The sequence below is a fragment of the Wyeomyia smithii genome, chromosome 3 (assembly GCF_029784165.1).
Source record: "Wyeomyia smithii strain HCP4-BCI-WySm-NY-G18 chromosome 3, ASM2978416v1, whole genome shotgun sequence".
Lineage (NCBI taxonomy): Eukaryota > Metazoa > Arthropoda > Insecta > Diptera > Culicidae > Wyeomyia > Wyeomyia smithii.
In genome coordinates, this window is record NC_073696.1 from 268,011,213 (window position 1) to 268,026,507 (window position 15,295).

The window sequence follows — 15,295 nt, forward strand, 5'->3', positions numbered from 1 at the left end:
TTATTTTGGCGACGAGGATCTTAAGAATCCACGAACATGGCAGAAGATAGAGTTGATCAGCAGCCGCAACCGCGAATCCAAGATATGATTCACAAGATGGCCCAAATTTTACAGCGGATAGCGGTCCAGCAGCAGCAGCGTCTGCACAAAATTCTGCACCAATGTCAACATTTAGGGGGGGGCCCCCCTCTGGCTACCCCTATGCTCCGCGGCGTTCCTCTGTGTATTCTTTCCAGAGTGGTTCACCACTCTTTTGCTCTGTTGTGGTGTGGTGTAAGCAGCACATATCTAAAAGAAAAGTGTAGTGTAAAAAGTTGCCACACGGAGTTCACACGTCGGACAAGAAGCAATCTTATTTTTATCTCGTTCGATAGAAAATTTTGATGAATGTTGATAAACATCGAAAACACAGAAAACTTCCGATGAACTTTTATTTTCTAATTTACCGAAATTCACAGGCATGGTTAAAAAGTTATAATCTCTCCTGGGCTACTATTTTGAGCTTAAGGGATTTATTTTTTGCTTTGGCGACCGGTGTTGTGCATTGCTTCCTGATAAAAAAATACCGATTAGACGATACAATGGATTGATAAGTATTGTTCAGCGAATTCAACCATATCTGTTTGCTGCTCAATTTCGTCGTGTGAGTACCTCTACAACCGATGCACCTCACTCAGGAAGACCAAATGAGGTAATTACCAGAAAATATGCTAAAAATACTGTTAATGTGAATTTGTGAAAGTTACTAGAGACCATGACACGCAGTACTATAAAACTACTGAAACTGGCGGTTCAGTAGTTTTATCGCAATCGTAAATACGGCAAAGTCATTTGTTGCGACACTCAATTCCGAGATAAACGCGTATTAAGTGTCAAGTTTAGCTTATGCGGCAGTGGCGAGACTCGCTTCAAATCGCTACTGATTCTTCCTATTGCTCAGATCATTATGGAAATTTGTGGAAATGTCCTCAAGAAGTTGTACTTACAGATTATGCTTAAATCTCGTCAAACATGTGAAAGCCAACTGTTCTAGTTTTTCGATTTATACAAACGTACTATACCGTTACAAATACGATTTGTTGATTGGAGGAAATTTTTTTCAATCAAACAATTTTATTTGTACGGGTAACTGAAGCCTGCATTCATAGAAAAATGTGAAATTGTGGCTTGTTTACATATGGCACATGAACCCTTTTCACATGGCGAGACTTAGGGTTCCGTCAAACATTTCATTTATAAGCTCAGGAACAATCGTTATACAACAAACGCACCTTAAGCTCTACGAAAAGTCTCTGTGATGGAAAGCGGATGACAGCATTGCCATTGATCATGTGCTATTGAACATGTTTAAGGTTATAATGGAGTACCACAGAAATGATGTTGTATCCATCCCAAGAACCAACTTTGCTACAAATGATTTGAACTACCCTCTCAGATTTAAGAGCCGCTTATACCCACTTACTATGAGGCTATTAAGAAAGTGCAGAGACAACATTTTGTACACGAGGTTACTACTCTTTGTTCCGTCACCAGTCATTTTTATATATTCTAGAAGGAACGGTTTCTTCTATACAATTGATCCGCTAAAGAAGCAAGGATCTGCTTCGATTTGTTGACGTTATCATAGTAAAATCTTGATTTTAAACTCGATTTAATGCTATCATTCGTAGGGAGTTTCAATTCAATATGCAATCTAAATGTGGCTAGCCACGACATACCAAAAAGTTCAGGAATAGTCGAAGCAAGCGGTTACATCTTCGAGGAAGCTATGAAGGCAAGTTCATATTAAGGAGAAGTGAGAGTGAACGTGGTCCCCGTGATTCTGTGGTTAGCGATGTCGGTCGGCTAGATCTCCCACACGGTTGTTATGTCGGGTTCGATTCCCGATCGAGTCGAGGATCTTTTCGAGCTGGAAATTTTCTCGACTCAGCACTGGGGCACGAAGTATCGTTGTACTTATCCTACACATGCAAAATGTGCCAAAAACAATATCGATAACGAATTCTCTCAACTAATCTAGATGATCGAGACCGCTATTAGCCCTAAGGCTAAGCGTGCGATATTCTGTGTGGGCGAGTGAATGTAAATATCACGGGACGGCAGAATGATTTTTTGCAGTAGAACTTCGTCTTTGCGAAGGCTTCTGAGACACCCTCTCTCTGCAAATCGTAGCATCGTAAAGATAGCTTCGTGGAAAAATCTCAATGCAAAATTGATAAGGTTTAATTATGGCCGGGTGACCGGAAAATATCGTCTAGTATCGTACTGTCTTTTGAAAAGAAAGCGTTGCATTATTATTTCAAAACACCCAATTGGAGAGTAGATTCGTGCCAGAAACTCGAATGAATGTTGTGGATTGAACAATAAGTACGTTCAAATTCTCAGTTTGGAAGCATTATAACGCTTCCGATAACAGGAACAAATTTTTATGAAGTTTCATTTATTGGCATCATCACTATAAATGGAAATGTTCGTATTATTTAACTTTCAACCGTTACAACTTTTGTTTTCAACACCAAGGCTATTAGTTTAGTTAGGATAAATGCCACACATTTCGAAGCACTGTCAACTTTAATTTACTTTTTCTTTTTGCATCTTTGGTTCGACAAATTTCATTGGTTTGAAACACATAGCATTACTTCCGGATTTTGTTTATATCAGCTAATTGTAGACAAACAGCAATTTTTCTCTAACACACTTCTTTAACGATAAACCGCTCATGAATACAATGTGTTTTTCTTGCAACTGGCCCGCCTTTCTGTACCCCGATGCTAAAGGGGGGGCTTAAGCGCCACTCTGCTTAGAGAGACCACCCACCACGATGATTGCCCTTAGGGGAGGGTTCCTTTTTATTCCTATACTAGGGAGAGGAAAGCAGTTGGCCGACTCCAACACCTATCGCGCTACTCCGAAAAATCAGAAAAATCACGTCAGATGACCTTGCGCACACATTAAACCCCGTGCCTTTAAGCAACGGTTGAAATACTCGCTAGACAAACCGGGAGAATTGTTATCATCACGGGAAAGGCCCTACACTCCAACCAGTCTGAGAATCGGAGAGATCGTGGCTGATTTCAGGGTCAAAAATCAACACAAAAAAATAACTAGGCAGGACTACGTCGACCGAGCCACATGGAAACCTCTCACAAGACACTACGGGGAATAGCGCACAATATTAGCTAAAAGTCATAAGTTTGGTTTCATAATTATATGAGATTTATTCAGCATTCCCTAATTTAGTGTCAAACATTTGACTTAATCATTTTCTTCGCTAGGCCTAGTCTTTCTTCTCCATTTCCTTTCCCATTTAAACTATCTATTTGCTCTCCCTAGTGTGCGATCTTACTTTCTTCCATTCACGATTAACAAATTCATCGCACAATTCTCTAGGGTCTTGGCCCTTCTCTTCGGTCATATGCGCATAGACAATTTCTAGGTTGTGTACTCACTCGATGCTGCCTACCACTCTCGATGGATTTTATCTTCCACTTCATTGGTTGGTCAATTGCCTGCTAGGGCCAACATGGGGTCCCCCACGTTGCTTATCGGCTCGGCTGCAACTGCTGCTGCTGCTGTGAGGATAAAGTTAATCCTTTCTTTCTCCCTCTCTTGGTTCTGCTTCTAGCGCCCTGCGCGCGCCTGCTGATTGGCGTTGGATGCTGTGCTGTCGAAACCGGGCTGGCTTAGCCTATCCTTCTCGTCTGAATGCTCTCTCACCAGGGCGCATGATTAAGGTAGCGACCCTCTTCCGGCCTTGTGAATCGCCGGGCGGATTCTCTGGTCCTGGCGTTGGCTCTATAGCGGTTGCTGGTCGGAACTGGTATTTAGTGGTGCGGTTGCGGCAAATCTATTGAAGAGATAATAGGCCACACGTGGCACTGTGAAGCGACCGCTTTTTTCGGTTAGAATTTGCGACTTACCTTTGAATCGCACAGATGCATACACTATTCGCACACACTAGCTACCCTATCTGAATGGGTATAGCTTGCCTATCTAAGAAAAAGCAATTTAGCGATCTTGTTCGAAAGTTTTATGCGGTTAACACTTTATACCTTTTCACGTACACGACCGAACTAATTACAAATCACTCCTACCACCTCCACTAGCCAGACTAAAATGAAGTGTAGGGGTCTAAGAGTCCTCAGATAAAGCGTTCTTCGGTAATTTCGTTACCGGAACCTGCTTTGCGGATAACTAATCGCGCTGAAAGCACGAAAGTCAAAATTGGGCGAAGATCATCTTCTTCCCGCGATCAGCTATCATCTATCCCAACTGTCCCAGCCCAAAGGATAGAGAGGAAAAGATTCTCTCTCCCACCGCTTAGGTCGATAGACTTTCTCGGCTGGGTCAATCATCGCATCAGCAGCATCGGTGGAGAAAGGCAATTAGCGCACTTGAGCACCGGGGATCTCATTATTGGAATATTATGCCAATTACTATTCTGACTGTGGCTTTGCTTGCGGTGATTGAATAAACCTAAATTAATCCACCTAGCGGTCAGACTCAGCCTTTCTCATTCAGACTTATTTATTTGTAAAAAAAAGATTTAAATGAATGCTTAAATCCAATAAAGGTATATTCACTCTTTGGGTTTTAAAATATTGATGTTGTAATTGAAGTATAAAATATGAAATTTGACGTAATGTTAGCGCTTAAGAAATAGCGAAATAAAAGAAATCACTCTTAATTTCGAACAATTCAATCACGAGCGATACCGGGAACGTTCAAATAGTACGACACCACATCTAAATCATGTTGAGGCCATATATATTGATCAAAGCAGGTATAGTATTGAATAGTCTTTGAATTTCTTTTCTTTCCAAAACTTTTGAACAGCATATCAAATTGTTCTGAAGTTTGTTGTTTGTAATTTTGAGAGATGACTCGTTTGTATGACACTAGTTATGTTCAAATAAGTCGTGTATTACTTGAGATAATAGACTTTCGTTGATTTAACAATTTAACACATAACGGTTGCTTAAGTTCGATTATAATTAAATGAAAAAGGAACGTATAGGGCAGCCAAACTTTGAAACCACGTGTTCAATCATAATTCATCAGTTAACCCTTAACTAGCCCGTTCATCTGATATCAATATTGTTCAAATCGGTTGTGTAGTTTTTGAGATAATGAAGTTTCGTGATTTTTACATTTCGATACATTACAGACGAAGTTACAGTCCGATTACAGCAAAATTCAATAGGGTGTTATGAGGCAGCTACACCTTTCATTTGACACTAATTTTGTGGAAATCGGTTCAACCATCTCTGAGAAAAGTGAGTGAGTCCATGTAGTCTTCGGAATATGTTTCTTTTCATAGCTGGATTTCACATTTTGAAACATAACAGGCAAAGTAATAATCCGTTTGCAAAAAAATCAATAGGGTCTTATCAGGCAACAAGACCTTCCATATGACACAGATTTTATGAAAATCGGTTCAGCCATTTCTGAGAAACATGAGTGAGATTAAATAGTCTCCAGAACACGTTTCTTTCCATAACTTCTGAACCACATGTTCAATCTTCATAAAATTCAAAAGTTGAGAGTTTTTTAGGTAGCCCGTTCATTTAAAACCAATTTTGTTAAAATCGGTTGTGTAGTTTCTTAGATATTGATGTTTCGTGATTTTTACATTTTGATACATAACCTCTAAACTAGAAATCAAATTACAATAAAATTCAATATGGTCTTATATAATAACTAGACCTTTCATTTGCAATTAATTTCATTGAAATCGGTCCAGCCATCTCTGAGAAAATCGAGTGAGATTGGGATAGCGTTACACACTCACATATACAGAAAATGCTCAGCTCGTCGAACTAAGTCGAGTGATATACGACACACGGCCCTTTTGAGCACTTTTATACCTTTAGTTTTTGCAGTGATTGCTATACCTTTCTAAGAGAAAGGCAATAGGAGAAAGGCAATTATTGAAATGATAGAAATGACTTTTTATTTCAACTTCAATCCTGAGCAAAGCCGCAAACATTGAAATAGTACAAAATAAAATTTAAATGATGTTGAGGCCACATATTTTGATCATAGCTATAGTTTAAAACAGTCTGCGGGTTACGTTTCTTTCTATATCTTCCAAACCCACATGTTTAAACATTATGAAATTCATTGTTTGAGGGTTTAAAAGCCCGTTAATTTGAATTCAACTATGTTCATAGCTTCTGAGATAAAAGAGCGTTTTTCACATTCTGACGCAGCGCCAAAACTAAAAGTTCACAATTACAATGAAATTCAATAGCAACCTATGCGGCAAATAAACCCTTCATTTGACACCAAGATAGAAAGAATCGGTAAAACCATCTCTGGAAAAAGTGAGTGCGAAAAAAAAGTGCACATACACACGTACACACCCACACACAAACATATACACCTATACATGCATACATGCAGAAAATGCTCGATTCACATTTCACATTTTTATAAACAACGGACAAAGTTACAATCCGATTACAATGAAATTCAATAGCAACTTATGGGGCAACTAGACCTTTCATTTGACACTAATTTTGTGAAAATTGATTCAGCCATCTCTGAGAAAAATGAGTGAGTTTAAACAACCTCAGGATAACTGTTCTTTACATAAGTTTTGAACCATATGTTCAATCATAACGAAATTTAAGAGTTAAGGGTTTTGAAGACAGCCCGATCATTTGAAAACAGTTTTATTGAAATCGGTTTTGTGGTTTCTGAGATATTGATGTTTCGTGATTTTTACATGTTGATACATAACCTCTGAACTAATAATCCGATTACAATGAAATTCAATAGCAACCTAGACCTTTCATTTGCAATTAATTTCATGAAAATCGGTCCAGCCATTTCTGAGAAAAGTGAGTGAGAAAAAAAAGTTGCACATACACACACACACACACATACACACATACACACATACACACATACATACATACATACAGAAAATGCTCAGTTCGTCGAAAGGGGTCGAGTGGTATATGACATTTGGCCATTGGGAGCACTTTTAAACCTTTGGTTTTTCCAGTGATTGCTATACCTTTCTAGGAGAAAGGCAAAACGGTTTATTTGGAAAACCGTTTTTAAATATTTAAAGTGGAACTTTATTCGAAGCATGCAAATATTTAGTAACTAACTAACTTATAAACAAGAATTAATACAAATTCTATGTACATGTACTCGCTACATTCTAACAATAATTTGAAAAAGAAAACAGGTAATTGATTTGATGAAATGGCATTTGTTGGCAATAATGAGATATAACAGACAGTAAAAATAAAGACAACGTGGTTTGCCATTTATTGCACTATGAGTTGATGTGAATCGATTCAAAGATAAGAAAATTAAGAGTATATATTGCACATGAGCCATTTCGATAAGAAATTCGACACTTGTTGCCGCTTATTCTATCACTCCGATACTTTTAAAGAATTTTGAATTTTTCGTTAGTGTGAGTTTATACTCTTACGCACAAAATGTATGCATTCATAGGACAAAAAGATGGAGTTTGCTTGTGTGACTACAATCAGGGGTGGATTAACGCGAAGGCGAAGCAGGTGGTCGCCTGCTCGTCGATCATCGAGGGGCGTCAAAAATTAAAACTCGAATCATAATAATATTATTGAAGTTCGGCAGGCTTAGTTGACTATTGTTTTTAGACTGGTATTCCAAAAGATTAGCTCGTTAATGAAAAATTGTAGAATAACATTGGACTTGGACTCGAACGGGCAAATTTTAAGGCAAACGTTAATGAGGGATGAACAGTTTATCGACAAATCGATCTCAATGATTGCATGTCTTCATTGCTTAGCAATGTCTACTATGCCTTGCTTAGCAATGTCTACTATGCCACCCCCTTTTGATTGTGGAGCCAAACTGTTCGTCGCAGGACTTTGAATCAGCGCCTTCGTGAAGATGTCCGCTAACAGCTTTACGGTTTAAATTGATTCCGTTTGTAGGCATTCAGCTGCGATGTGGTCGTATATAAAATGGTGTTCGATGTCAGGTTTAGAGCTATCCCTATGAAACTACGGTTGTCCTCATAGATCGTCACCGGTCGCACAATCTTAACACCAACATCATCCAGATATCCGGCTTATCAAACCACTCCAGCTACATCAGCGCTTAATGCCATGTGCTTGTTGCTTGACCCCGGAACTGTGGCCGTAAACTTTGAACAAGAAGCCACTTACTGATTTGCGAACCAGTGAGTCCGTCTTAGTGTAAGGGAAACAATCTTCGTTAAATTTGACGTCTCTTACAATAACGATTTTGCTCGCCAGTTTGTCCCTAAGCTGGTATTCGGTATTCGGAGTGTAGCCAACCATTACCATTTCTCGGCTTTTGGGCTCTAATATCGTTTCTCTGCTGGTTCAGGATACATGTCATAGCGTCCGAAAATCCGTATCCTGTCAAAGTCAAGTTTTGCGTTCATTTGCTTCTCCGCAAGATTTACGTTTCCAGCTAAAGCCACGTCGTAGACAGCATCTTCGTAGCTTTTGAATTAGACAGCATTGAACGTAGCCTCTCAATCATCAGCGTCTGATTGAAGCGTTCAGTTATCCTGTAATAGTTGAGGCTTATTTGAAAAATGTTTGCGGCCTTGGTCCACGGTGAGACTTTTATTTGCTACTAAGCTAACGGCTCCCAGCGCTGCTTAGTCAAAGCACATGAATCACAGAATCCAATCGAATCCAACTCCTTTACAAAACCAAAGGTCATCTCGTGTTTTGCAAGGTTGTTTATTGCTTGTTGACTTGCATGAGACATACGACGATACCACAACTTACTTATCTCGGCTACGCTGTTATTGGCTTGCCCAAAAGAAACTACTACCAATATCAGCACCTACATATTGCCTTGTAGGTACACCCACCGATCAGGTCACCGTGTTATTTTGTCCTGGTCTTCGCGAACAGGGAGTAGTAGTTCGTAATAGTGCTAATTGCTTTCTTATGTCGTTTTCGTTCTTTCGGTGTAGCTACACCGCGGACTACACTTTGTCCTATAACTGTTTTTCCGTCATTTTTCAGTAAATTGGCAAATTTTTCGTACAGTAGCAGACAGAAGACAATGGCGATAATGACCAAAACAAAACTCAGTGCGTCTTGAACTGTCCTACAGATCAGACGTTTTTTCGGTTGCTTGTGGACTGGTCTTTGACTGCCTATAGCTTCAAAGTTTGTGTTTTGTCAGTGTGTCTTTTAAAGACTACCTGAAAGTTATTTCCCATCAGTCTTTCTCAAGACTACCTACTTTTAAATTTAACATTTGTTTTAACTTTTTTCGTATCACCTGAAATGGCTGGACGGAAAAAGAAACCTCGCATCGCTGCGGGGAGGAAAAGAGAGGCATCTCTTTCTGACACATCGAGTGTCTGTAGTGACAATCCTTTTGATATTTTGCCTGAGCAAGAAGCTGGTGAAATGGAAGTTACCAATAATGAAACTATACAAAATATAAAATCTTTAAAAAAGGAGAAAGTTCCACCTATTGTGGTAACTATTTCTTCTGAATTTAATGTATTCAAAAAGGAACTTTCAACGTTTGTTTCTGACGTTAAAGTTACCTATCAAATTGGCCGTAGAGGTTCTACCGCCACTTGGTTAGACGGAGTTGCCAGCACGACCGAAGCCACGGCACTGAGTTCAGGGTGAGTTCCGCTTCGATCCATCTAAAACTCCCATACATCAAATTTGACGCCTCGTCGAGGTTCAACTTCTACCGCCTTCAGCTGTTGCATGAAACCACTCCCTTCTCCATCGCCTGAGCTAACGGTAGAGCTTCCAAAAAGTCCAGCTATGAGGATATCGTTTTCATCCTCCAGCAAATTACTTGCAGGAAGATCGCATGAGGTTTCCGAAATTGGGATGCTAGTATCTCGGATTCTGTGCCATAACTCAGTGATGTAACCCTGTAGAAAATAGGTTAAATAATATATTTCATTCTCTATACTGCAAAATCGCATTGTTGAGGCGATAAAATGTGTCAAGTGAGAGTATGGGTACATAGTACATAAAACAAACCGACGCCAATAACGCAAGGTATCGTCAAGATTCTTAAAATGACTAAATGTAGAAATACTATTGAATATTTTCGCTGCAATAGGATTAGTTTGTTATTCTTACTTCTATAACTTTTTACTCGTCAAGAAATTTGAGGACTATGTTTGTTTGTCTGTGTTGATAGTGTTTAACGTATAGAAGGATATACCTGAATGCATTACCTGAATCTCTTCTTTCTCCTCGTAACTGAAAAGCTTCGAGCCAGCATAATTCAGACGCGGATCCAGATAGAGGGTCATTTTAAAAGCCCTAGAGTTTTTCAAACTCTGCAATCGCTTTTCCATACTAGTCACCAATTCACTAGCAAACGGATTTGGTTTAGTTTGTTTAACCTTCTCGCTAGCAATAAGCCACTGTACAAAAAAATCAGACAATGAGACATGTTCTGCCTGCATGTCGATCGTCAGTTTGTAAACATGTTTGAATGCTTGTTCATACTGAGTAGCAAAATCCCAGCTGTCTGATATATCTGTAATAAAAATAAAAATTATTAAATGAAAAGATAAAATGACTTTCAAGACATTACCCAACTCTGATCTGATTGAAAGGTAAATGTGCTCAAAGTTCAAAGCCATTGGCCCCGATCACATGCTAATGACCCCGTTTGTACAGCCACAAGGCTGCGCACTCTCACCCACAGCCGAACGAGCGAGAGCAGGACAGCGAAAGACGCAACGCGTACCGTTCTTCCCCAGGACGAAATTTTTCCCTGCAGCCGTTTCATCGCGAGGGACATTCGCAGATCGCACTTCATCTGCCCACGTGACCAGCATCGGATAGACAAAAGTCCTCCGGTGAGGCTAGTGGCCGTTTCCGGTCGAGGGATCCCGGAAAGCGGCACTATGCAGTGAATTATTTTCATCATCCAAATCGGCGTGTGCCGATCGACCGCGTTGGCCTAATGTGATCGCCAACAGCAGCAGTTTAACCCGCCGCACAGTGGGGCGACTCCATACAAAGGCTGGCCAAGCAAAAAAAGTGTCGATAAATGCGACGAAAACTTGGTATTTACATAATTTTGGGGCGCTGAGCACGAATTTGGCATCCATTTTTTGTTTGGGGTCGTCCATAAAGAACGAAATATAATTTTTAATATTTTTTGGCACTTTTTTACCTTTTTTATAGAATTATATGATCTTTGATCACAAGTAGTGCCACCGGGCGTCCTCACCATTGAAAAAAATACGTAATTTATGGACGACCCCTCGAACTAAACAAATTTGCCCCAAATATTTATATATATTTTTTTAATAAACTAAAACAACATAAGTAATACAAACTAATTACAAATTGAAAAAATCATCATCAGCATCATCATCTTCCGCTGTGATCGCTAAAATCTCGTGTTGAATTGTTTCCAGAAAATTTGAAGCTCATTATACTTATCCGCAGGAAAAATGTCTTTCGCTGCAATTTTCATTTCTTCTTTTCTTTTCGATGTTTCATTGTTTCATATATATTTTATCTTCCTAATCCGGTTTTTATGGTTGCAAGAGGACATTTAAATACATGTATAACACCATGAATTGACAACTTACTAGACATTGAAATAGGTGGTGCCGCTGAAGTTGAAGGCTCCAAAATTCAACGAATTTATGAATTTGAAAACCAAGACACTGGAATGACACAACGTTCTAAATGAATACGAAAAGATGCGGAGGGCGACGACTGTTCTTTGTTTTTTTTCTCATAAAGCAAAATGTGTGCTTTACTTTTGTATGCCAACGAGTGCGAAGCGAAAGCAATCTTCAAAAGGGGTATTGTTAGCCGGAGTTTGATGGTATGAATTTGCTGCTAGTTTTAAATTTGCAGAAAGGTATAAAGTTTGACATAATTAAAATTTCATAAAGATTTGTTTACTATCTTCTTATTTAACACTTATTTTATATTTTTTTCATGATCATAAATTGAAAAGGGCTGAATGTTTTTAATATTGTTTAAAATTTGCAGAAAGTGATAAAGTTTGACATAATTAAAATTTCATAAAGATTTGTTTACTATCTAGTTTTCTATTTCGAAATTTACGCGTTTTTTACGCGGATTCCGGAATTTACGCGTTTTTTTAAGCGGCACGTATCCCCCACGTAAAAAGCGACTTTAGTGTGTTTTGAAAAATAGAAATAAATACTAGTCTTTAGTGATTGTTACATCAAGTCAACCAGTGAAAAGTTGTCCTTGACATCAGAGTGGAACATTTTATTATTCTATGTCCAATCTCGAATATAAATAGATTTTCTTTACTAAAAAGTCTTCAGTTCATTTAAACCATTGGTCATATTATTTTGGCGACGAGGATCTTAAGAATCCACGAACATGGCAGAAGATAGAGTTGATCAGCAGCCGCAACCGGGAATCCAAGATATGATTCACAAGATGGCCCAAATTTTACAGCGGATAGCGGTCCAGCAGCAGCAGCGTCAGTATCAAACCCCGGAGCAGATTTTGGAGTCCCTCTATTCGAACATCATCGAGTTTGTCTTCGACGAAGAAAACGGAGTTACGTTCGGACGTTGTTGTTTAACCGCTACCAGGACCTCTTCGAGAACGATGCAGGCCAGCTGAATGATGCGGCGAAGGTACGTTTACTTCTCCGGCAGCTGGACACCCATTCGCACAGCCGCTATCTCAACTACATCCTGTCAAAGCTTCCCAAGGACGTGAAGATTGAAGACACAGTCAATATTCTCAATAAAATCTTCGGGCATCAAACGTCAAACGTTCCGGAAGAGGTTCATTTGTCTTTTCACGATTGTTGTTGACCATCTGCCGATGAACACTCAGCAAGCAGAGAGCACTCAACCGCTGTTCAAATATTGTTGACCTCAGCCAGGTTTTCACCCGACATAATGTGCTGAACGAGCGTTCAATCGTGCATGTTTCCATGGTAGAGCAAGTGCAATTTTAACTGCTTTCTCAGTCGCAGGGAAGAAAGAACGGGCTGTAGCTAGCAGGTCTATAAGATCCAACTCTTCCAAGTTCTTACGATCTGCTCTCATACTGCTTCAAGGTTAATACAAAACTTCCACCTCTCCAACAAAATGGTCAACTTCATAAAAAATTACGAAATTTTCGGTTTTGCGCTTGAACTCTTCCAACGACATGCGTATTACGTTAGCAGGATGCAGCAAGGACAACGCGTAGGCAGGTGCACTATCTTCATCGAACCGTGTTTCCAGTGAGGTTACAAGAGAATCAAGGTAAGGAATTGTCACAGCTCGGTTCCAATACTCCAAGCTACTTGATGCAGGCGGATTTGCCCGGTACTTTTGCCGCTGCAATATCCTTGGTGGATCAACTGAAAAACCTATGCAATTCCACGCAACAAAGCGCAAGCATTTCAATTATTTTTGATCTGGCTGTTACTTTACACAGATGTTTCTATGGGCTAAAAATGCCGTTTTGTGCTATTCGAATTATTGAAAACAAAATTCTGCACCAATGTCAACATTTAGGGGGGGGCAACGGCCCCCCTGCCCCCCTCTGGCTTCACCTATGCTCCGCGGCGTTCCTCTGTGTATTCTTTCCAGAGTTGTTCACCACTCTTTGCTCTGTTGTGGTGTGGTGTAAGCAGCACATATCTAAAAGAAAAGTGTAGTGTAAAAAGTTGCCACACGGAGTTCACACGTCGGACAAGAAGCAATCTTATTTTTATCTCGTTCGATAGATAATTTTGATGAATGTTGATAAACATCGAAAACACAGAAAACTTTCGATGAACTTTTATTTTCTAATTTACCGAAATTCACAGGCATGGTTAAAAAGTTATAATCTCTTCTGGGCTACTATTTTGAGCTTAAGGGATTTTTTTTTTTGCTTTGGCGACCGGTGTTATGCATTGCTTCCTGATAAAAAAATACCGATTAGACGATACAATGGATAGATAAGTATTGTTCAGCGAATTCAACCATATCTGTTTGCTGCTCAATTTCGTCGTGTGAGTACCTCTACAACCGATGCACCTCACTCAGGAAGACCAAATGAGGTAATTACCAGAAAATATGCTAAAAATACTGTTAATGTGAATTTGTGAAAGTTACTAGAGACCATGACACGCAGTACTATAAAACTACTGAAACTGGCGGTTCAGTAGTTTTATCGCAATCGTAAATACGGCAAAGTCATTTGTTGCGACACTCAATTCCGAGATAAACGCGTATGAAGTGTCAAGTTTAGCTTATGCGGCAATGGCGAGACTCGCTTCAAATCGCTACTGATTCTTCCTATTGCACAGATCATTATGGAAATTTGTGGAAATGTTCTCAAGAAGTTTTACTTACAGATTATGCTTAAATCTCGTCAAACATGTGAAAGCCAACTGTTCTAGTTTTTCGATTTATACAAACGTACTATACCGTTACAAATACGATTTGTTGATTGGAGGAAATTTTTTTCAATCAAACAATTTTATTTGTACGGGTAACTGAAGCCTGCATTCATAGAAAAATGTGAAATTGTGGCTTGTTTACATATGGCACATGAACCCTTTTCACATGGCGAGACTTAGGGTTCCGTCAAACATTTCATTTATAAGCTCAGGAACAATCGTTATGTAACAAACGCACCTTAAGCTCTACGAAAAGTCTCTGTGATGGAAAGCGGATGACAGCATTGCCATTGATCATGTGCTATTGAACATGTTTAAGGTTATAATGGAGTACCACAGAAATGATGTTGTATCCATCTCAAGAACCAACTTTGCTACAAATGATTTGAACTACCCTCTCAGATTTAAGAGCCGCTTATACCCACTTACTATGAGGCTATTAAGAAAGTGCAGAGACAACATTTTGTACACGAGGTTACTACTCTTTGTTCCGTCACCAGTCATTTTTATATATTCTAGAAGAAACGGTTTCTTCTATACAATTGATCCGCTAAAGAAGCAAGGATCTGCTTCGATTTGTTGACGTTATCATAGTAAAATCTTGATTTTAAACTCGATTTAATGCTATCATTCGTAGGGAGTTTCAATTCAATATGCAATCTAAAAGTGGCTAGCCACGACATAGCAAAAAGTTCAGGAATAGTCGAAGCAAGCGGTTACATCTTCGAGGAAGCTATGAAGGCAAGTTCATATTAAGGAGAAGTGAGAGTGAACGTGGTCCCCGTGATTCTGTGGTTAGCGATGTCGGTCGGCTAGATCTCCCACACGGTTGTTATGTCGGGTTCGATTCCCGATCGAGTCGAGGATCTTTTCGAGCTGGAAATTTTCTCGACTCAGCACTGGGGCACGAAGTATCGTTGTA

The 15,295-nt window shown here is 39.4% G+C and overlaps 1 protein-coding gene across 1 annotated transcript; it reads right to left on the reverse strand.

The window, feature by feature from the left end:
• Positions 1-9,615: 9,615 nt before the first annotated feature.
• LOC129733129 (uncharacterized) lies at positions 9,616-10,430 on the reverse strand. The gene is made up of 2 exons (XM_055694720.1): positions 10,211-10,430; positions 9,616-9,898 (listed from the first exon to the last, which is right to left on the reverse strand). Exons 1-2 carry the CDS (start codon positions 10,331-10,333, stop codon positions 9,659-9,661), a joined length of 363 nt encoding a protein of 120 aa, XP_055550695.1. The 5' UTR covers positions 10,334-10,430; the 3' UTR covers positions 9,616-9,658.
• Positions 10,431-15,295: the final 4,865 nt, after the last annotated feature.